General features: G+C 41.4%; 2 protein-coding genes across 3 annotated transcripts in view; both read right to left on the reverse strand.

The window, feature by feature from the left end:
• Nucleotides 1-12,386, reverse strand: part of CHPT1 (choline phosphotransferase 1) — a 20,330-nt gene extending 7,944 nt beyond the window's left edge. For both annotated transcript variants that reach the window (XM_054282152.1, XM_054282151.1), the window contains exons 1-3: nt 12,130-12,386; nt 3,515-3,662; nt 2,527-2,668 (exon numbers count right to left, since the gene is read on the reverse strand). In XM_054282152.1, the coding sequence (XP_054138127.1) occupies nt 2,527-2,668; nt 3,515-3,662; nt 12,130-12,372 (533 nt within the window). In that variant the 5' untranslated portion in view covers nt 12,373-12,386. The remainder of the gene's footprint in view (nt 1-2,526; nt 2,669-3,514; nt 3,663-12,129) is intronic.
• Nucleotides 12,387-17,350: 4,964 nt separating this feature from the next.
• The window catches only part of MYBPC1 (myosin binding protein C1), a 48,890-nt gene continuing 41,885 nt past the window's right edge, over nt 17,351-24,355 (reverse strand). The window contains exons 31-34 of the mRNA XM_054281795.1: nt 23,265-23,451; nt 20,896-20,954; nt 19,440-19,446; nt 17,351-17,451 (exon numbers count right to left, since the gene is read on the reverse strand). Coding sequence (XP_054137770.1) covers nt 17,351-17,451; nt 19,440-19,446; nt 20,896-20,954; nt 23,265-23,451 — 354 coding nt within the window. The remainder of the gene's footprint in view (nt 17,452-19,439; nt 19,447-20,895; nt 20,955-23,264; nt 23,452-24,355) is intronic.

Consider the following 24,355-nt stretch of genomic DNA (forward strand, 5'->3'; position numbering starts at 1 on the left):
TTAGCAGTTGCAATAAATTTGCTCTTTTAAGGTATTATGGCCAATGGGTATTGCTACTTAGCACATGACCTATTGCAGAGGAAGCAGAGGGTTTTTAGAAGAAGACAGCAATCATCTTTTGGGTAATGGAAAACATTTATCCGAACTTGATAATCTCAGTTAAAACTCTCTTCTTTCATCAGAAAGATGGTGATAAAATGTGCTAAATTTCATCACAATCTTGTGACTCTTAGAGGGTCCAGAGTTTAAACTACAGTTAGATGACAAGCTGAGGTGCTTTAAAGCCAAGAGCATGGGGAGTCCTCTTCTCCCTAAGGTGTTGCATTCCCTCAGTTTTACTTGCTGCAGTGCTCACTGGACTGTCAGGTGAACCAGTCCAGCCTGCCAGGGCAGTGTAGGCTTTTCACCTTCTGCCCATTTAATGAAGTGGCTTGAGGTCCAGTGACAGTGTCACAGGACAGGGGGCTGGGAGTGGGCTCTTCCTTCTCTGCCAGGGATGAAGTGTTACATGCACCCTGCCATTGCTGAACTTGCTGCTTACCTTTTGCAAAAGCACCATGTGCAAGTGTTCAGAGGTTGCACTCTGTACTATTAACACCAGGATTTCTAATCTGCATTGCCTTTGTTGTTGCTTGTGGTGGGAGGAGGCTCAAACTTAAAGTTGTGCCAAAGTTTAATACTTAATTTCACAGTGGCTCGGACTGTGGGTAGCAACAGAACCCAAATCAGAGCTCAAAGACTTTAGTCAGACATCTGACAGTGTCACATTATTCAGCTCTCTGATCCTTCCTGGCCATCAGCACTAGCAATCTCATTTGTGATTTATTTCTAAAATTTAGTGTTTCTAAGTGAGAAATAGCATCAGTGAAAACTTCCATCCATCTTATTATGTACCATCATATTTAGAGCACTATACTAATGCCTTCTTCACAGCTCTATGTTTAAGGGAAACATAATTGGGAGCCTTGAAAAAAAAAATGACCTGTTTTCACTGGACAGAAATAAGTTATCTCATGGAAAAGTTGTGTCTGTTTAACTTTGAACAGTAACCATGGAACAGCAGGTCATTCTGAGCTCTTTGTACACTATCATTATGTTAAAGCAGAAGTCACCAAGTTTTTACAAAATCTTTATGTGGTAAAGGAATCTCACTGCCTTCCTGATGTGGGGAAATCATTCTCATGCTTTTTGCAAGAATAAAAGGTACAGAAAAGCAGTCATGTCTGCAAAAGGCCAGAGCTCATGGCATAGTGCACCTCCCTTCAGAGCAGCCTCCTGTCCTGGACAGAAGGTATCCTATTTCAGCCATCACCATAAAGCACCTATTTTTATTTACAGCACAAGATGTCCTTAAAAAACAATAGGATGTGTAGGCAGGCAGAAGAATTACAGTGGTAAATGTAATAATGTGGTAAAATGCATTACCAGCAAGTCAAAAAGAGCTCTTATCAATATCCCAAAGACAGCTGCATTTGGTGCAATGTGCAGGGATAGCTGGTCACCAGCCTGTGTGCCTGCTGATTGGCTAAGGCACCTCTGGCAGAGCAGAACTAAGCAGGACTATGTAGAGGTGATTTAGCAAGTGACTGGCATTAGCAGGACACCCTTCATGTATCCCTTATTTTCAGTTCTGCTGCCACAGAAGTCTCAGACCTTTTCCTCTTTTCAGAAGTAGTTATACTAAAGTGAAGCTCACTCCTTAAAACCAGAAAATCCGTGGCCAGGCACTACCCAAAGTACAGAAGTGTGCAGCAATCCCTGCATTATTAGCAGTTAAACTGAAATTATTGTCTTCTACATTAATGTCATGACATGACTTCTCCTCCTATGCTGCAGTGAAACAGATAAAATTTCTATCAAGTCATGAACAGCATCACAGCAGTCTCCAGAACTGGCCTAACACAAAACCTAAAGGATGTCAAAGCCAGCGTGAGCCAGATTTTAAAAAGGCTCTCACATAAATGTAGGGTAATTCTTCAAGCATTGCCATAGATCCGTGGAACTCCCTGAGGATGCTATGAGAAAGAGTTCATTCCAAGGAAGACTGAAAATGCCTATGAAAGGGAAACCCATTAGCAGGAGAATTTCTCTAAAATGCATGTGGTTTAGAGTTCCCTGGGGCTGAAACTGTTATAGCTGGGAGATTACAAAGGGAGGTACCCAAATGCTTGCTCAGTCCCTACTCCTACACAGGGCACTTGTGTGCAATGTAAACAAGACCTCCGGCCTGAGCCTGCACAGTGCTTGTATGGGTTCTGACAACAAATCTGCAGAAAAAAGAGCCAAATGCATGCAAACAAAGCATACAGAGCTAAAAGCAGCTGCTAAAAGAACAGCAGAGTTCAGTATTATGCAGAGTTTCAAGTTGTTGTCAGGTAAAACACAAGTCTGCTGGATTGAAAGGGAGATGAGAAAGAAGGTAAGAAAAAGAGAAAGCAGGGAGTAAATTAAGAACAAACTGAAATCAAGGAGCAGCTAGCAGTCTCAGACATTAAGCCAGATGTAGTTCTAATGATACCTACTTACTTTCCAAACCTTAGTATGCCTGATACGTATGTCTGCCAGTGAGCAGAATAGAACATGAACAGTCCCACAAAACAACAGAAAAACAACCAGTCAGGATTTGATCCTAGTCGGATCGCTATGCAGGATCCAAGGACAACAAATACTGCAAAGCAGAAATGAATATGTTAGTCATATATCCTCTTTGCTTGAAATTAAGAGAAATTAATTATATAAATAAATAAAAACACAAGAAATTTTACATCATTCTAACAAAGTAATGCTATGACTGATAATTTACTGAGTAGCTGACCCTCAGGGGCAGTCCTGGTAGGAGAAACCAAAACACAGTATTCCTTTTCTGCCAAGGCAGGGCCCTGCCCTCTGGCCTACAGTGGCTGCTCTCCCTCCTCCTGGCCTTGCCATCTCGTGTTCTTTGCAACACCAACAACTTCAGCTGAAGGGCCAAGCTCAGGGAGACTGGCACCTGCACTTCTCTGGGAAGTGACACATAAAGAAGCCACCAATTCCCACAGCAACTGTCTCAGCCATTGAGCTTTATGGAACTACAGGCACTGGCACCAACAGCAGCTCAGTTATGGAAAGTGAAACTCAGCAAGGCTTGCTTTTTAAGGACTCCCAACTTCTTTAAGACTACTTCTTCTGAGGAATATAAATTACCCTTCTTGTAAGTGCCAGGCTGGATGCCCTATTACCAAACTGATATTTTGGCACCTTACTCCTAAAGGGGAATACATGAGTTAAGTAAGAGCAGAACACATCTTACCCAACATCAGCCTAAGGAACTTCTAAAATAGCCCCTGTTACTGGCCAGGGATGCAAAGGTCAGGAGATGGAGAAGTTATCCTAAAAAACGCTGTTCTGAGCAGGGGTTTGGACTAGATTATCTCCTGACGTCCTTTTCAACTCCAACAATTCTGTGATTAATCAGCTGCTGCTGGAAACAGGCAACTTTTATAAACTAGGATGGGTGACAGTAAATGGAGGTTACCTGTGGAAATAGAGTCGCAACCATGATCAAAGAGCTCTCCAAGGGGAGAACTACTGTTTGTTCTTCTGGCTTGCTTCCCATCAATGGCATCCAGAGACTGGTAGATAAAAAGTCCTAGTGCACCCAGGAGGTAGGCCCAAAAAGGTGCCTGAAAGAGATTCACATAAAAGGTCACCAGGTAGTTCCCAATTTCTTACCTGATAATCTGTTTTAATAAAGGTAAAATAATGTTCATCACAAAACTGTACTATATTGTACTATTTCTTATTTAATGGACAAACCAAACATCTTGCACTAATATCTACATGGATTGTAGTAACTACTGTAATGAACTACTACACCAGTGGAACACAGGTCTTTCTATTTATTTAAGCAAAAACAAACCCAAAACTTTGGCCCTTCTTCTGCATCAACTGACCTTCCTTTCTACCTTAAACCCACAGTGTTTCTGTGATTAGTTGCATTCTTTGTGCTGGAAAATGTTATAAAAATAAAAATCATCTTTAAAAAAGAAAGTAGTAGCAATGCACTTACTAAATCTGTCAGCAGTTTGTGTCACAGACACGTAGATGATTTGCTCATATTTACAACATACAGATATAAAAACCCACTAAGTTTTTTACTAAAAAAAGACTTCAGCCTTTAGGGAAAGATATTTTTTCCAACACACAAAAATTGACTACCTGGGCACTTTGGACAGGGCTTAAAAAATTAAGTAATTCACAAAATTGAAGGAGAAACTACCTACTTAATATACATAATCAGTTTCAAACCAAGCTGCTACATTAACACCACTGTTAGGTTCAAATGAACTGTTCTGCACTCATTCCTTTGAAAAGCACTGTTTTCATATGCACAGTCAGCCTGGCTACATCTAGGAATTAGGTTTTGTTTAAAATTATTTCAAACACCTTTGGAACAAAGCACAGGCAACATTTTTACTTCATGTAGTTTCCAGTTTCCAGTACTTCCCTTAGCATTCAGGAGTACTGTTCACGAAAACAAAGTCAGGTAAAAATGCTGGCAATGCAACTTGCAGGTTAAACAAGCAAACACCCAAAGGCAGGCACAGAGCTGAATCCTTTCCCACTCCCTGCTTAAGGACAGCTGCTGTGGTGCTGCTACACCTCTGCAATTCCTCTCCTGCAGCACAGATTGACCAACATTTGCCCATGTATTTCCTAAGAGCAGTAAAGGCTATTAAGCAGATTAGACAGCAGATCAGATCTCAGTGTGCTGAGATTTGTCCACACTCAACTAAACCCAGTGTGACTGCTGGGGAAGAAAGGAAAATGGCAGCAGTAAGAATGCAGATGAGGTGCAGCTGCTCCTCTAGACATTCTGATGTCTCATCACCATTTTACTAATTGTCTTGAGCTAGAAAAAAAGCTATGCCTCCAGTTAGACTGGTCACAAAACACACTAAGCAGCCACATGCTTAAGGAAAGTCCAGTTCTGAATAGCATTTTTGCTGTTATTTAAGAATTCCTCATGTATTTCAGGCTGGCTGAAACACTGTTATCAAAGTCAACTGCTTGGCTGCTTCACCCAGCTGTGAAGGAAAAGACAGCCAAAGCATCAGGAACTCACTTTAGGTGCAAGCTCTGGATTTATATGCAAATGAAAATCTAGAAAACTTTAAACATTCTTCAAAACTGGCAACCCGTCTCCTCCCTTAATCCAAGGAAACTAAGAAAAATTGTTATCATAGATCATGTAGGAAGCCTTAAGCAGGTGAAAGAGGATGAGCAAATATTATTATTCCAATGGACATTGCAAAGATCACACTGTAGAAATCCAGGTCAAGTGAGGACAGCAATACAAGTTTGATGCTTAGTGATGGAATTAGTTGAGTTTCTTAGGTTTATTCTCCCTTTTAGTTTAATTAATTAAACAAAGGAATCTTGTCTTGTCTTGTGGGGTGTGGTTAAACCAGGGAGGAATGTTTTAGCCACCTTTTCAAAAAGTTTCACTCCTCTAATGAAAGTGAAAGGACAGAGCCTGTGGAGAACAGCAGGTACCTGCAGCTACCCCAGGACTGAGGATCCCCAAAAGCACCACAGAGAACTCAAGGGTCTCTCATGGCATGAGCTTACTTGGTCTCACACTGTGCAGGGGTCTGCAGCTCCACTTGTGGAGGTCTGTACCTCCACTTGCTCTCCACCCTTCAAAAACAGAGGGCTGTCAGTCATTGCTCAGGTACTTCAGAACCAGGACTTTGTTGAAGATAATTTTAGCTGTGATATAATCCACATACTGAAGTTACCAGAGTACATACACTGGCTTTCAGAATAACTATTTTACATGGAGAATAACAGAGAATCTCAAACACAGCAGCTCCAGACCAATGAGCAGAAAGGCCATGAGAAATCACTGGTTGCACTGCTGTCCTTTAAAGGAGTGTTTGAAAGACACAGCCAATTTCATCAGCAGTATTTCTGTGAAGTGCCACAAAGGCCATCTGCAGTGTGAGGTGTCCTTATGGTGACAAACTTCCATTAATTATGAAAAGACAGCTTGAGATCTACCTTTAGCTTCTTGCTAAAGCAAGTGTAACACAGTATATGCAAAAATAAATACATCAGCTTTAACTCAAACTTCTCCTATTAGGAGCTTTTTTCCAGTTGCAAGTTATGGTACAGCTATGATCATTCAGACTAATCCAAGTCTGTTTGCATTAGCTCCTACTGGGACAAATCAAAGCAAGAGTCCCTCAAGCACTCTGTCTGCCCCTTGCTGATCTGGACAAAGGGTGAGCATTTTCATCTGTTTCCCAATGAGGATCATCTGTATCCATTAGCACCTGTAGCAGATGTATCAGGATCCCCCACGGTTAAAGAGAAAGGAAAAAGAATTCTTACTTATGTTAGTAAGAATAGCATATGTCAGAGAGCTTAGAAACACTATCTGGAGCATTTAATCCCTAGGCCTTGACTTCAAATTTAAACCAGAGTGGTAAGAACCAAAATTCACTTGTAATCAACTATCATTTAGCAGCTCTAATGTTTTAATTGGTAAAACACAGTTTTCCAAATCACCACAGGTTCCTAATAACCATGGATTTTCTCTGATATCCACCCTCCCAATACAGCTCATGCTGCTATCTCCTTTGCCTTCTCTCCATCCAGGGATGTCCCCTGATGGCTTCCCACACTGGACCCAAGTAGCTTTCAAATTAGAGAAGTGGGAGCATCTGAGAATGCTGACATGGCTAAGCAGAAAGGTCAGGAGGCTCCCAATAATCAGCAGCTTTTCACTGATGAGGTGTTTATTACCTCTGCCCAAAGTTATATCCTGCCCAAGCAAATGCATTATTTGGCCAGACCTAGGTGCTATTCTCACAGAACTAGAAGAGAACAGAAACCTGAGGGGGAGGAGGCAGGGAGGGAGAGGGGGATGCTCAAAGGGGTGTCTGAAAATGCTACAGCCCCAGAATTCTGTCACACACAGATTCTATACAGTAGAATTGGTCATCTGCTAACCCAGAGCATGTCAAAATAAAGCCATGTACAAGAAGTGTTTGACAGGTATGTGTGACATGCCTCTCCTTCAGGAAAAAATGGGGGTAGAACAACAGGCATTTTTCTACTCCCATGATTCCACCCCACAAAAGAGCAGGGACATCTGCAAAAGACTACATGTGTCAGTGAAACCTCTTAGAAATTGTTTCAAGCACAGCTCTCAAATCCAGAGAATTCAACAGGCCAAGCTTGTGCTGTATTTAAAGATTCAGTTCCTTAATTACTCATCACGTTTAGCCATAATCTCACTTCCTCCATCCACGCCTAAGAGTGTTGCCCTAGTTTACATGCCACCTCTGTGGACCAGAGCCAGAACAGAGGGAGACATTCTGACTGGACTTCCCCCTAAACATGGCTCATTTCCCACGCTTCTGTTCAGCACAAACCACTGTGCAATTGTACTAACAGCAAGAAGAGGGAAGGGGCTGTTCAAACCTGAGCTACAGCAGGGAAGACAGCATGGATGAAAAATAAAATAACCAAATAATTATTTGTACCATAGTCCAAGTGCATTTCATGCATACCAAGGACTCTCTGCATTCCTTTAACATCCTTGTCTCTCCAACAAGCCCTGTCTGAGAGCTCTCATCCTTCTGTGTCAGGATTCCTGCTCTCCTTACTTCATGCCAAATAACCTCCTTCTCCCATTCACAACTGACCTGTTCCCCTCTTGTGGGTTTTGGCTGAATCTCCCACTCCCCTCAGTGCTTCACATTTATTTGCCAAGTCAGGTAATGCTTTTTCCTTCATGCTCTCCTTCCCCTGCCCCCTACACACACATGCCCTGTTCATACCAGCTGCTCCAGTTTAACTTCTTTTCCGCTTCTCTACTCTGCCACAAAGCTCAGCTGTGTCCCTGCTGTTTACATAATATCATACGTGTCAATATCTTCCTTTCATTCTGCCCTCTGGCAGGCCTCTTTCATTTTAAAGATGGTTCAGCTGTTTGGTTGGGTTTGCTGTTGTTTTTTTTTTAAGTTTTTTTGAAAGAGAGAGAGGCAGAGACAGCATCTCACCAGTGTTCCTCTCCCTCCAAACAGCTGAAAGCAGAGCCAGGTAAAGGCACTCAGACCCTTCCCTGCTCTGTCGCCCTGGATATATGGCTTTCTAAACAGCACATTTAAGCAAGGTATAAACTTTCCCCTTTTATAAACTCACTACACCATTTCTTGAACAATCCTACAGAGCTAGCCACCACAAGCCTCCCTTCCTTCCCTTAGCTCCCTGAAGGAGAACCCTTGGGCCCCTGCCCCCTTTTCCTATCACTGCCCAAAAAGCAAATCCATAATCCATCCTTTTCTCTTCTTGTCTTCCTCTGTTCCCAGCTCTTTGCTTAGATCATGCTGTAAGTGCTACAAGAATTATTTTCAAATAGTTATAATTCAATACAATCTAATAATTACATGATGCACTTCTGTCTGAAATTCTAGCTTCTCAAACCATTCTACAATTACATGACTTTATAAAAGAGGGCAGATTTAGACTAAATATATGAAAGATTTTTTTTTTTATGATGAGGGCTATGAAACACTGGCACAGGTTGCCCAGAGAGGTGGTGGATGCCCCATGCCTGGAAATATTCAAGGTCAGAATGGACAGGACTCTGAGCATCCCAATCCAGCTGAAGACGTCCCTGCTGATGGCAGAGAGGCTGGGCAGGAGGGCCTTTAAAGGTCTCTTCCACCCAGCTATTCTATGATTTTAGAGGGACCTGTGGCTGATCTTGAAGGATTACCAAAGCCAGACCCCTTCACGAGCAACCATGAAAACAGAGGATCAAAGTTCCCTTTCTCCTTTTTAAGAATGTAATGATATTTAGTCAGTTTTCTTCCTGGTTTGCCCCAGAAAGGGGAAGGATATGCAAGATTCCCCTGCAAAGCCTTATGAACTGACTAGCTGCTTCAGAGTCTGCTGGCAGTTAGTGCAAAACAATTCACTTATGGTGAATTGTCTTATGGTGGGGATGAAATAGAAATCCTCACCTAAAAGGTGCTCCTTTTGCACTCTAATGCACCAGATACACATTATTCTTACTTAATGTCAGCAAGAGTTTTCATTCCTAAATATTTCCCAATGAGTGTCAATAACAAAAAAAAAAAAAAAAAAAAAAAAAAAAAAAAAATTAGGAACACAACCCAGGCTGCAGACACAGTGAAAACAACATTTCAGCACTCCACAGAACATGAAATGTGCAGGTGGTGTCCTCTCCACCACCACACCTGGATACTGTTTTTATAGATTGCTGTCCTAAATTACACAGATTAGGAAAATAAAAATGTGCACCTGAATCATGGTTACAATAATGCCTGAGGGGTGCACCTTCTAATTTAGCTGTAAATAAGAAAGTTTATGTTGAGACTTGCACTTAGAGGAGGCAGTGATACAAAATTCATGTTCCTGCTAGGCAAGGAAATATTACTGAAGCAAACAATATTTTCTAATTCCAAAACATACTGTGCCAGTCAGTAACAAACAGGTTTTCAGTAGCTGCTGATACTGATGAAGATAAAAAGGATAGTGTATAGAAAAATAACAGCTCCATGTTAGGAGAACAAGAGAGCATTTTGTGGTTTGAGACATTAATTTCATTGGGGAAGGGAAATCATGGAAATCACTGCAATAGGACAAAATGTAAGTGGAAAATACAAACAAGTTCAGAACAACTAATTCAGAAGGCAAAATTATGAGGTGGAAAGTGTCTGTGGGGAAACAGATCTGTGAGTTGCTTTATAGTAAGTAACTCAAACAGAATCCCTTGCAAAGAAACCGCTAAACCACAGTCTTCTGGCAGCTGGAAAAGTCTATATATACAGGTGTATATATAATGGAGAAAGATCTCATTTCTAAGCATCTGTTAGCCGCTGTTCTCTGAGGGATTTCAACTACCAGTCTTGTTTTGGATGGTTTGTACAAATATCAGGACTTTTGTGTTTTCAATAAATGCTTAACCAAAATGGCCCACTTAAGATTGACTAGGGAATAAGGAACAACCACATAAACCAACTGAAAAGAAACACCCGACACCAAAACCCAAACGTGCTTCTTACTTTATCCAAGTCTTCTATTCAGGGCTCCTACCTGTGAGACTATAACAATGTTATAAACAATGGGTGTTTGTCCACCGTGATGTTTGTCCAGGTGATTGAGATACATTCATGATAGAAAGAGGTGCTGTTGAAGTGCACTAGGGTATTAGTTCAGTCTGTGATTTCAAGCATCTTTAACATAATTGTCAGCTCCACCCATCCCTTCCAGCCAACACATCCCAGTCAAAATTACAAAGCAAGTATTACAACAGTGCATGCAGCACCTGTCAGGGTTGCAACAGCTTTAGCTCTTTCAAAAAGCCATCCAGAAACATGATCTCAACTTAGGCAGAAGACAAGCTGAGTCATTAAACAAGCTGGAGGGAGCATGATGCTTCTAAGTGACGCAGCAAGAGAAAATCAGGGCTGTTCTCACAGAGCAGAGGCAACAAACAAAACAACAGGATCCACACTGCATGTTTATAAAGGATATACTGATATCTGAACACAAATGTGTAGTCCAAACTACAGCTTCTTATAAAATCCAGCTAGTAACAGAGAAGTTCCTAAAATCCAACCTAAGTTTTCCTGGAAGGAATAGTTCCCTGGATATCTGCAACACAACTTTTTTTCTTTTTGTACAAGAGTCCCCAAAGGAAAAATAACTTGGGTAAAATTTACTTTCTGCTTTTAGTTTTGAACAGCAAAGAGAAAAAGCTAAAATGAGCATTCAGACACATAGCTGGCACAACTGATATTTTCATCACAAAACTAAGCTAAAGGTAGCAGTACACAAGCATTTTAATTCTGAAAGTGGGACTAGAAGACCATCTGTAGTTACCAACCATTCATTGTCATCTTTGTCTTCTCTTTTACTGCCTGGGTGCCTATACAGGGTGATGTGTAGCAGGGGAGTGGTCAGGGTGAGACCAAACCAAAGCTAATTTCGATCTGGATCAGTTTCCTGATATGTCTGCTACAAACACCTCTGCTAACACAAAGGGCACAGCAACTAGAGAAAAAGTAATGTTCTTCTGACAAGAACACTCACCAGGGTAAAGCTATGGTATTAAAAAGTCCAAACCAGCTGCCAACCTCTGCTGTTAGAATTTAAGCCCATCAGAACACAAGAAAAACAACGGCCACAAGGTATTTTACCCAAGTAATTGGGTAATACCAAGTATTTGGGTATTTTACTCAAGGTATTTTACCCACATAAAGCAATTTCCCTCTGCTATTTTCCACTCTAACCACCATAAAGACTCCGCAATGGGAAACTTGCAACAGGCTGGGAGGCTCTGATGGAGCTCCTGAAATTGACTGAGAAACTGCAGGCACTGCAGGTCAAGTTAGAGCAGCACCTGCCCACGATAACAAGCCTGTTTTCCTTCCAGAAGTCAAAGCAATTAAAGTTTCCCACACAAGGAGGGATACATTTGAGCAGCTGTCAGCAAATTCATCTGCTCCCCAGCCCAGCCGCAGCTCTGATGCCCAAGTGTCTCGTGGTCCAGCCTTGCCCTGCTCCTGGGTACATCCCGCACCTCCATCATGACCTGCCGCTGTTTCTACACCCACGGCCCCTGTGTGACAAGGGGGGACATTCCCTACCCGGCCATGGAACGCAAGATGGGCTGTGTGGGAGGCGGGGGTCCCCGTCCCAGGTGAGCCCGGCCGTGCCCTCCGCCCCACAGCGCGCAGTGCAGAGCAAGCGCCCGCCGCACCAAAGCCGCGGCCCCACGGGGCCCTCTGGGCGGGGACCCTCGTCCTTCCACGCGATCCCTACAGCGTTTTGCCATTCCAAATTTAACACCCATCTCAGGCTTGACCCCTGCTGCCCCACAGGGCGAGCCGCTCCGCTGACTGCTCAGCAGAGCCCCGCAGCCCTGCCTGAACCCTCCGTGCCGAGGGACGGGCCACGCGTGTCGCTGCGGTGGAGCCCGAAGTGCCAGGGCACCGCACCCGCGGCGGGCACGGCCCCCGGCTCCGGGCACCGCCGGGAGGCACTAGCCGGGCCGAGCCGAGCCGAGCCGCGGCTCCCGCGCCCGGCTGCAGCCGCGTCGGGCGGTACCTGCTCGGTGGCGCTGGGGCAGCAGGCGATGAGCGGCAGCGCCGTCAGGCAGTTCAGCAGGAGGCCGCCCAAGGTGATGGCGTTGGGCGCCAGCCCCCGCGGGACCTGCTCCACCAGCCAGCCCCAGTAGGGCTGCAGCCACGGCTCCAGCAGCGAGCACCCGGCCGAGCTGTAGCGGTGCTGCTCCAGGCGCTTCAGCTGCGTCGGGCTGAGGGGCGCGGGCAGCGCCCAGGACACGGCCATGCCCACGCCAGCGGGACGCATGGCACCGGGGTCAAGGAGCCGCCGCCGCCGCTCGGGGCGGGGCTGAGCAGAGCCGGGGGCAGCGGCGGAAGAAGCCGACGCCCAACAGCGCCTTGGCCGGAGGGGAACGGCCGCCCCCGCCTCGGTCAACGCGCGGCGAACGCTTTCGCCCCCGGCTCGGCTTTGGCTCCTTGGCTCCGAACGCGCGGCGCTTTCACGGCCCCGGCCCCGGAGCGGGCACAGCTCCCCCGGCCCCGCCTCGCCGTGCGGAGCTGGGGATGCCCGGGCGGGGGGAAGCCCTGGGTCGGGGCGGGTGCTGCCGGCAGGGCCCGTCTCGCCGCCTCCGCAGGCCGCGGGCGGTCAGGGCCGGGGCTGTCCCGGGCAGAGGCGGCCGTGCGCGCACCTCTCAACCCGGCGGGGTGAACGAGTGCCGCTCCCACCCGTGATTTCGGCTCACCTCCCTTTCACAAGTTTTATCATACAGAGGGGCTGCACGCAGCAGGTGGCCAGAAGGATTTTTGCTGGAGCAGAGCATGAAGACAGGGTTTGAGCAGCAGGTGACATCCCTGCTGCCAGCAGGACAGTGCCTGCAGGGACGGTGGCCCCACGGCATCACCCAAGGATCCCTCCCCATTGCCTGGGAATTCTAGTGTTAACATGTCGTGGAGCAACTGCACGCGGTGTTACACAGGGCTTTCTTCACATCCCTGACTTGCTTAGAGAGGATGCTTCAAAACAGGTGTGCCTTTTGAGAAATTGTGGCACATCAAATCATTTGAATTGGTCATGTGAAGGGTTGTAGATGCATTCGTGAATGTCCAGGAAGGTGTGTGGTTTCTGGGTGAGGCCGAGGAAAAGCTGTGTAGCTGAAGTAGAAAGTGAAAAATACAACATGCAATGGTGTCTTCTTAGTATTGAAAATTCCCTTTTTAAGTTACTCCACTGTGAGCCAGAGGGTGCAGCTTTCTGTCCAGACACTGCAGTTTCCTGGACAGAGCTGCTTCCTATTATTCAAAGGGAGCTGATTCACTTCAACTGATAAAGTTATAATGTGTTTGAGTAGGTTTCTCTATTGCAAGAGTCAGGAATGCTTGGCACATGCTAAGTGGTGATTTCCAAATCCTACGGTGCGCTATGGGCATTCCAAGTGCTATGTCATTCATCAGCTGATTTAATTTACAGATCATTAATAACAGTGTGATGCAGTAATTGTCTTTAGAGGCCAAAGCAGAGGGGATAGGAACTGTTAGTAAAGGAGAATATATAGTCTGGATTTACATATAATATAGTAAAGAAAGGCTCAGTACAGCCAACTGGAGAATGGCAAAAGGGAAATCTGGCAGATTCACAACCAGTCAGATCCCCAGTCCACTGGCATCACTACATTTGGAAGAAGGTAAAACTCTGTCTCATTTAATATTCTGTGCACCACTGTGGTCAATGAGCATAATAGAACTGGTATTTATGGAGAGATTGCTCTTTGGATAGCTGGAGGAAGAGAGAAACTGGAGAAAGAAGTAGAGGGGAAAGTAACTGGCAAAGTGCCACATTAGAGGAAGAAACAGATTCCCTACTGAATTTATCACTGGGCTTGAGGAGCTGTTTGTTTTAATTTCAAAAGCATTCATCCACAAAGCATAGAATAAGGGAGCACAGAATTTTAAGTCCAGTGTGTTTAGTCTTCTAGTGCTTCTTCAGCATTCAAGATGCAGTTTTGCTTCCAAAGCAGCAGCTTTACCTGTCAGTCAGGAAAGCAGGACATGAAAGTCAAGTGACAGTAAGTACACTGTGCTTAAAATAGAATGCCTTTTGCTCCAGAATCTTAAAATGCAACAAAAGACTTTGACTAAGTGAGAGTCCCTTCACAATGCTCTGTAAAATGTACTAATATTACACTTTTCCCCACTAAAAGGAAGTTCAGGAAGTTTAAAATATTTCTTATAAAAGGAATACTTTAAAAATTCTGACTCTTCATAAAGACCTTATTAACAGTATAGCCTAATTTAAATAATCTTTTAAAGATTATTTGTCTCTTTTTTATTCCTCTCCTTTATATTTGTGAGATTTTTTTTCAGTAAAGGAAAAGTGTGCTGGCAGTAGCTGTGCTCTTTTAATTCACATGGGTAACTGCAGTGCCCATGTCAAGATCCACATATAGAAATTTGAGAATGTAGCGGTATTTCTACATTTATATACCAAATAACCTTGCATGGGCAGAGAAAGCAAATAGGAGCCAAGAGAAGACCAGATATTTTCTTCTGGCTTCATTAAAAATAAACTAAAATATTTTAGATTAACTTTGATTCATCTTCGTGTGTCTATCTATGTGTGTTTACATGTATTTGCTGCCCTCTGTTATTTCTAGGTCTCTTTGAGGTTCATTAATTACCTGGAAATCCCTGTAGCTTTGGAGAAATTTCTTTGGAGTATTATGTCACATCTACAGCCTGATATTCTGTTGCTTCTGTGCCTCTAAGTTGCTTCTCCTGTAGTGGCTGTTTGGCATCTCTTTATTTTCCTAAACTGCTATTAGTTGCTGATTTCATTAACATTTTCCTAACTCTTTGGGTTTGGTCACTATTACATCCACCAAACATCATTCCTGGAGAATCCTATAGGGCAAATTGTCATAAACCAAAACTTCTCTTTCTATTATTCTCCCAATAAGGTTCTGCTGCCTGTTTTAAATCACTAGAAATCCCTGTCCTGTCCCACACCATCCAATAATTTCTCTGAAAGTCGGTTAACTCTTGATCCAGAGTGGTGGCTGCTCGGTGTAGCCTGGATTTAGAGCAGGTTAATGCCCCCTCCTCTCATCCCCAGCCCGAGGGGGTGCAGGGGGAGGAATTGAGGGCAGCTGAGTACAACGCTCACTGTTCACACAGGGAAAAGGAGCTTAGGTCAGCTTGTTGTTTAACAACGCTGGCATCTGGGAGAAATTAGAGTGGCTAATTCCATCCACAGAGAGCCTGCAGAAGCTGAGGTTATGCTGGGCTTCCAGGTTGTTATGTGTGGGATATTAAGACTGAGGAGGCAGATAAATGTAACCTTGAAGCTGTAAATGTTATGTATACAAAGTGCAGGTTGCTGTGTGCTTCATTTTTGGTCTTACCGACAAGCAGAAACTCACAAAAACTGTAGCTTTTGGTGCTGAATATAACAGACTGATACTGCTTTAAATGTGGGCCATGTACTTAATGCTTAAATCTCTATGGCATTTAATCAAACTGACCTTCTCCTGCAGCTTTCTGTGCTTCAAAATACATGAAGGGAATCTCAATTCACTGGTGAGATACAGAATAAACAGAAATTATTAATCCTGTATGAAATGCTTTCCCTAGTAGTTGTGTTGCTTTCTTTCACATATAGGTGTGAATGAATGTGTAGGAGAGGATTGATTTTGGCAGGAGCAGGGTGAAATGCAGGTGAGGTGTGGAGTGGTGTCCAGGATCACTGGGAATGCAGAATTGCTTCCCTGCACAGGTAGCACTACAGAAGAAATCACTAAGATAAAAAGTGAGAAAAAAGTATCTATCTATCTATCTATCTATCTAATCGATCAGAGTAAGATTTACAGAACAATGTGAGAAAATGCACTCAGATCCCCAAAGCGAAAGAAGTGGGAGCACAGCTGTGAAAACACCACTTCAGGTGTGGCAGTTCAGAGTAACACATTCTGTTTTTATTGCATAATTACTGACTGCTGCGTGTTTGAAAATGCGCCGACATCAAATAAACATCTTGTGGTGTACTACTGAGCTAAGTAGGCCTTTATCTTTATAAACCCTAATTGGAGATCAGTCATTAGCCAGTGAGCACATAACCTGCCCTGTTTGTACAGCCAGAGTGAGAATTGGTAAATAAATGTCAGGGCAATAAGGAACTGACAGCCTGGCCAGGATATTTGTGACCTTGTGTCTCTCATGTTTCAGGATTTGCTGGAGACTCGGGGACAATCAGCCCCTCTCCTAAAGAACTTGGATTTTAATGGTGCTGGAGTTGGAGAAGAAATGGAGCTGTTCTTCCTTATCTCAGGCACTTTTGCCATGCACAGTGAACTCACCATTGCTATGTCTGAGTCCCTTTTCTGATGTGATGGCTATTAGAGCTCCATGAATTACTGGGGAAAGGGAGTGGAACCAGAATGGTGAAAGCCGTCATGGCTGGCATTTATCACATATAAAATATTGAAAAATGCACAGATAAGAAGTTGCATGTATTGATAGCATTTATCCCCTCACATTCTGTGCCATGTATCTTAAGGTGTAAGCCCACTGGGCTGCTGATACTGTAAGTGGAAATAAAACAAGAAATGTGGTAAAATGAGACAGAAAAAAAAGTCAACAAAAACTTAATAGATCTTAAACACTTCATGTTTATTGTACATTAAATAAAACAATTTCAGTTAAGTTGAGAGACCAGTGGGTTGGATTTAGGAAATCAAAACTTCTATAGGAAGATATGTTCAGCTTAATGATCATTAATTACATATGCATTAGTTACATTATAGTAAAACCATATTCTGTTAAACAATTCTCGGGTGAATAAGGTACATTATCAGAGGTATGTATTCCAAGGATCTTATTGCACATCTACTGGCTAATCCATGTACTTCCAGTCTGAGAAAGATATGCTTTGTACCACTGAGAACAGACTGACTGCTTCCTTGTGCTTGTTACACAGCTTCCCCTCTTTCCTCATTAAAAACCAGAACACGATACCAAACAGAAAATAAAGCCGAACATTACAAAACGCGTGTTGTCTTCAGTTCATTTCATTTCAACCTCAAAGCAATCCATGCGTAATTCTTTCTTTTCAGTAAGAGCAGGTAGGGAAAACAAAAGGACAATTAAGGGGAAAAAAAAAAAAGGTCATAAAATCCCCCACCGCACATGTTTTTCTGTCGTTGCAAGAACTAAAATGTTATTATTCTGCTACCAGCTTCCAGTGCAGTGGAGGAAGCTCTGTGGATGGACTCTCACTTCCCTTCAGTTTTGTCTGCCTGCACTTCACGCATATACGAGTCAATGATGTGCGGAGGCACTCCATCCATTAATAGCTTGAAGAATGAAAGCCCACCTACAAACAAGGAAAACAGGAAAATCTTCAGGGTGAAGGTCCCTGGAGCAACAGCTTTGCACCTTTATTCTCTGGCATAAGTGACAAGGTTTAGTCAGTCCCTGTTACATATTTTGAGATGTGGTAAAATTCAGCCCTGCTCAAAAGTCCAGTATGACATGTACCCATTATTTAATTGGTATTCTACAGACTTTTCCTGTCCTCTTGTGCAGGGTGAATTTCATTTCTAGGGCATCATATATTCAGTCATTTATCTCACCACATGCAATAGTTTATGATGAGCTTCACTTCAAATAACTCTCCTGGCTTTCCATCACGCTGGGTGGAGTATGGTCAGAGATGGAAGTCAGTGCAGGGGGAACAACGTAGGAAACACTGACCAGGATGAGTTGTGAAAAACATGCAGAGATATTCAATTCCTTCTAGTTTTGAGTCTTAAAATGGTTTCTAGGTATTTAGCAAAATATTTACCATGTTGCTTGAAAATGACAAAGTGGGATGACATCCATGAAAGAATCCTATTTTTAAAGCCAGGATTTCAGATATAGTGTCCAGAGAGAGAGATGATGAAAGCTGAAATTTTCGTCTGCTGGGGAAGTCTGAGGAATCATTCTAGATTTGCTTTTAAATTCACTTAAAAATTGCATTTTTTATTTGGGCTATTCAGCCTGGGGAAGGGAAGGCTTCAGAGAGACATCAGAGCACCTTCCAGTACCTAAAGGGAGCTTATAAGAGAGCTGAAGAGGGACTTTTTACAAGGGCCTGTTGTGACAGGACAAGGAGCGGTGGCTTCAGACTGGAAAAGGGTGGGTGTGGATTAGATAAAAAGAAGACATTCTTCACTGTGAAAGTGCTGGGACCCTGGCACATGTTGCCCATAGTGGTTGTGGATGCCCCATGCCGCTGATGTAAAAGCCATGAAAATTAAACACCGATATTTCTGTTAGTTTCATTTAAATTAGATGATGTTTGGAAGAAACAGTGAGAGAAAGATAAATATTTTGCTAAAAACTTTAGAATCTGCCTTTTCTCTAGACAAAGGGTGTAAATTGCTTTAAGAAAGCTATATACCATTACTATTCCCTTTACAAATCTGCATGAATATTGTGCTGTGCAAGTTGCAAACCACCCACTGACAGCTGCACTTACCTTCTGAGATTTTTCTGGAACACACCAAAAGTTTTAAAGCAAAAGTACATTGTCAGGGTGAAGATAACACACTCTGAATGCTCCAGCTAAATGCAACTGAGCTGATACTTACATACAACATTTATGCTGAGTACAGATTTTTAAGGACTTATAACCCTTATTAAGACAAGGATTATTCAATTAAAGTGCTATTAGTTACTAGTGATTATGAGACTGTGCTGTCTCATTTAATGTCATCATTGTGGCAGAAGTGTTCGCCCCCAACCTTAGGTAGATGCACAATACAGACCAAAAGGAAAAAAAAAGAAAAAAGCATGCTTTTTGGCATTCTTTCAGCTTTTTGGCATTCCTTCAGCTCATGGAGTGCAAGTCGAGCTACAAATCATTCATTTTTAAAAGAAGTTAACGCTGAAATAAATATTTTGTTTATGTAGAGGCATATTCCTATAAAAAAATAACTTGCTGTAAATACATAATGCTGTTTTTATTACTTGCATTTTACTTGTACTAATTAATCATTCTAAGTCATGCACTGTTAAATTCCATTGAAACATGCACCATTAGAAGGTATGGGATGTACTACTAAGAATTACCATAACAAGCAATTACTAAAATCTGAATTTGTATGCCATAAAACCATCATGCTGCTAACTTATTTAACATTTAACTTATTAACTTATTTAATTAACTCACTTATTTAACATTTTCATTAAGTGACATAATGAAAATCATGCCATACTAGGCAGACATTGTATGACGTATAAACAGACATAAGCTTCATATGCAAGAACCATATGAAAGCTTACCTTAGATGACACTATACATTCAAAAATCCTTACTGTGTAACTAAGGGAGAGAGAGAAAGAGAAGTAACAGTTTAATTGCAAACACAAAAGTGGAGAGAAAATGTTGAGTGAAATTATTATTACAATTATGTCAAAGTGATAATTTAATCCTTAGTCATGTAAAATATGTGGGAATAGAAGCACATGAAGAGTAAAAGGTAGGGATCCAGTTCCACTTCAAAATTATCATTAATATGTAAAAGCTAGATTAATAGGTACAAGTAACTATAAAAACCTCTAATTAGTCTCAAGTATAGATTGGAACCAAATTATAGTTATGATAAAAGTTTCCAAATGTAGCTTCAAAGAAGCTAACACATACATATATATATATATATAGAGTATTTTCCACCAGGGGGAAAAAAAAGGCACACACATAACACTGAAGAATATATATATGTATGTTGAAACTCTGTAAGGCAAAATAATCAAGTACAGACTAATTACATACCTGTGCACTATAGTATGTACTATGTCATATATCCATATTTACATTACTAAAGCATGCTGTTTACTCTGTAGGAGCCCTTCCCTTTAATTAAACATTTTTACTCTATAAAACACCCATATATATATATATACATTTATCTATGTGTATGTCTATAAAAATACTGAACTTTTTACCTATTGTAGCCTTTTAAGAAAAATACCCCAGTAGTTCCAAAGCTGTGGAAACATTATCCAGTCTGATCTCCTAATGTGTTTTAGGACTGAAATCATAAGTCTATAATACATTGCAGACCAGTTTCTGGGCATCACTGTCATTTTAAAACTGCACTGTTAATATTCTGAATCTGGGCAAGAGTGCAAGGAAAGAGGCATTTCTACAGAAAGAGTCAAATTTTCTGAACCCTAACGAACTTGAATGCAAAATAAACTGTAGAAGAAATTAAGTAAGTGAAGTTAAATTTTCTGCTTGTAAGTAATTGAATCCAGATTTCATCCTTAAAATTGGTAGGTTAAGTTCAGGCATGAACTTAACAGATTATCATTCTGAGCACTAATTTGTAATCAGAGAGTAATGTGCTATAAAGAATGCCTGTTAAGTGCAGCAAATGACTTTATGATACTTCTGGTCTTTCAATAATTCTACAAACTAATTCAGAGCTGTATTTTTTGAAATGCATATTTCTTTCTGTTGGAAAGATCTAAGTGTTGTGGTCAAATATATTCACAGTGATTAAATAATTCTTTATAGATACATGTACTTTAATGAAATATGTCTACAACCTCACTAATTTTGTTATTAAATAGCCATGGTTGGATATTGTCTTGATTAATTTGGCCTTCTTTGCTCATGTGACATAGACAATGTATGCCATGAGACTCTAGCTAGTTGAATCTAAAAAAGCAAAGAAATACACACTTAGCATGCAGAAAAGGCATTTGCATGTGGAAAGAGAGGGTGGGAATGAAATGGAATGTCCAGAGGAGTACGCGCATTGTAAACCTGATTATCCCCCGCCAAGCTGAGTGGTTCTCCTGGGTTAATTACTCCATGATAGATCACTGCAGGATTAGAATATTTATAGTGGTATTTATTTGCATTTGAAATTTTTCCCAGTTGATCTTAACACCTTTTAAAAATAAAATCTCTTATACAGCAACTTTGCTATCACCAACCTATTATTAGAGTGATCACCAACCTTTATTTCAGTTCTAAGATAAATGTTCTCCAAAGCTGTCTTTTCCATGATAAAAGCAGCACAGCACCTTATCTAATTCTTTTCATCGACCTCAGTGAAGCTGATAAGGAATAAGTTTTTTTAGTGCTTGTAATGGGCGATTTAGAGCCAAATTTAGGGATCTATTTCAACAAACTCAAAAGATATATACAGTATTTTCTGTAGTGAGATTCTGCATATGTTATTATCTTTCAATATAGATGAGAAAGAGTCATCTATTACATGACTTTTTACACAAACACATTTACCAATAAAAGCCACTAAATGTGTAATTGTACTGAGTAGTCACCTAACTTCCATCTTTAAATTCACTCAGCAAAACTTAAAACCAAAGAACAAAAGATTGAATGTCTGAAATAACATCAGTACATGAAAAACCTCTTATGAGGACAGAAAAAGTTTTTATTATTTTAATTGTGCTTGTATGGATCACTAAAACATTTTCAGGAAATGAGCGCTACATTTAGCAACAGCTAGGGGGGTAATTTTGCACTTAAAATAGTGTAAGAAAATGGCTAAAATGTAGAAAATTGTAGCATACTGATAATATTCATAGCCAGAATATTCCAATATTATGCACACTCTGAAATCCTAGGCTGTTCAGATACTTTTGGGGCTGAGTATTTATATAGGGACAATAAATTTGTGTTCTCCAATATTTCAGAGATGGATGGCTAAAAGTAATTCTAGCCAGCATAAGGAAATACAGCTTGCTACAATAAATACTCTTGCACGGCATAGAGCTCTCTAGCATGACTTACTAGTAAGTCAAACCTACTATCTGTAGTAACAGCACTGTAGCTTGTAGGCTCCCCAGATAGGCATGGGAGCCTTGAGCCTGTTAATCTTATTCAGACAACATTCAGTTCTATCTCATCATCTTACAAATCCAGACTTTGGTAGTCTGACTTGCTGGAATAAAGCTGAACTGGTTTAAAGCTGTACATATGAAAACAAAGACACACACACACACTGCAATTCATTTCCAGTGAGTCAGAAATCCGCAGGTCTCTGCTCTGCATCAGCATGGTGAGCAGTCATCTGGGGAGCCCTCCTAAATGAACAAACAGGCTGGGAAACTTAAGAGGATGATAAATCAACATGTAAGTCAATAGAAGAGAGAAATAAGGTGTAATGATGACTTTGTACTTTGGCTGTTTATGAGTAATTTGCTATATTTGCCTAGAGCAAATGCTGAGCCTATCCCAGTTTGCTAAGCTTCAGCTGCTGTGTTCACTTAGCAACATAACTTGGCTTTTCAGTATAAAAAAAATAGAAAAGTAACTTTCTCAGGTGTTGAGGTCTTCTGTTATGCTGTGAAATAGAAAGTTTGCTTGTGATTAAAGAAAGCAATCTTACTTCCATGATGAGGACATCGCCTTTTAAAGACAGTATCTTAAAAATAAAAAATAAAAACTAAGAAATGCATTATTCTTATTTTCATTACATTATTTAAGTGTTCAACTGAACATAGACAAAACATTTATTGAAATGTCTGCTTGCTTGCAAATCTGAGCTGTGGGACAAGATACATCAGAAAATACAGAGAATGGAAACTGAAATGCGAAATAAACAGAATGCAATCCATAAAAATATTAAATGTGGTTTTAATTATAGACTAGCGTGATGGCAGTAATGTAATTAAAGCCATAATGATGTCACCTAAATAACCTCTGAATTCCTTAGGTGGACACTTCCTATCAGCTGTCTTTAGGCAGTTTTCCTTACTTCTAACCTCAGAATAATTTTTCGAGAAACAGTTTATTCCACAGTTGAAACTAAGCCTTTGGCAGGAATTAGTCCAGCTAAATATGACCCTATCTTTTCCTAGGAAGTAATTTTCTGAAAAATATGGTCCTGATATTATTCATTAGTCATCCTATCCAAGTCCTGTTGCCATTCATGGTATCCCAGTCAATTCTAAACTACCTGAAATTCACAAAAATTTTCCAATAATGGAAACAGAACAAAAGAAAGCAACCAATATTATTTTGTCCTAACAGAGATATTGATTCAATCAACAGCTGAACTAGGGAAAGCTGAACTCCCTTTTGCACTTGCCTTGCATCCTTTCAGCTCTGTAGACAGTGCTCAGGCAAAGAGGGTGTTTGCAGTGTTTTGGAGCCCTTCTTACCTCTCACTTCCAGTTTGCAGTCCACCTCTGCCTCTCCCAGCTCGTTGACAGCTCTGCAGGTGTAGGTGCCTCCGTCGTAGGGGCTGGGCTTGCGGATCTCCAAGGTGCACACGCCTTGGTTGCTGAACATCCTGTACCTCGGGTCATTCATTATCAGCACTTTGTTTTTCATCCACGTTATTTTGGGCTGTGGTAAGGAAAAACAACAGCAACAACAACCAGCCAAACAAGCAACAACAAGAAAGTCCAAATGCACAAACCTGTGAACTGAAATATTTTACCCCCTATTTTGTGGTGTCCAGTTAAAGCTGAGTAATCCAGAAATGATAAAAAATAATAAAGTAGTGATAGAAGGGAAACTGTAAATCTTAAAGATAAGCATTGGCTGCATCATCTAGCTTTTAGCACTTTTTATTTTCAGTGCTGCTCTTATCAGCTAATTAAAGTCATAAGTACAAGCCTGTTATCAATACAAGAACTGTGTAATGATAGCAAACAGCTGATGATTAGCTTTTGACATCCAATTACTCTGAGTCAATAGGAAAAACATATTTTTCCACAGTAATTTGCAGTCAGAAACTGTGAAGATGAAGGGTGAACAGCACATGGGATTTCTCATTTTACTAGGCCAGTTCAGTTTCTCACACTAAAAAAAAGATCTCAAAAAGACACAATTCAAAAGAAAGTGCAAGACACATTGTGCAGTGGGTCTGAGAAACAACCTGGCACCCACAGCATTCCTGCAATGTGCTTACTTAGAGAATAATTAGCTCTTTATAGAGCTAATAGAATATAGAATAATTATGGTTTTTAGTAGTAAGTTTTATTGCTATATTAACTGTACAGCTGTTGTCAGTGAGAGTCCCAGCAAAGTCCTGGGAACCTTTTCCTGAGGTTCTGCCCCTTCACTGATTTATCTGTGCATTAACTATTGTAGTGCCTGTAGCACAGGCAAGCAGCTCCTTTATTTTTGCATTCTTTAGAACCCACACCTGTCTGTTTGCTTCAGCCTGGTCTGTGAGTTAAATGGTAAAAGTTGCATGTAATTTTCCCTGTCAGGTTAAACTCTCTGGTGTTTTCAGTGCTGCTGT

The sequence above is a fragment of the Melozone crissalis genome, unplaced genomic scaffold, assembly GCF_028551555.1.
Source record: "Melozone crissalis strain CALT ecotype California unplaced genomic scaffold, PUWL_Pcris_2 ptg000033l_1, whole genome shotgun sequence".
Classification (NCBI taxonomy): domain Eukaryota; kingdom Metazoa; phylum Chordata; class Aves; order Passeriformes; family Passerellidae; genus Melozone; species Melozone crissalis.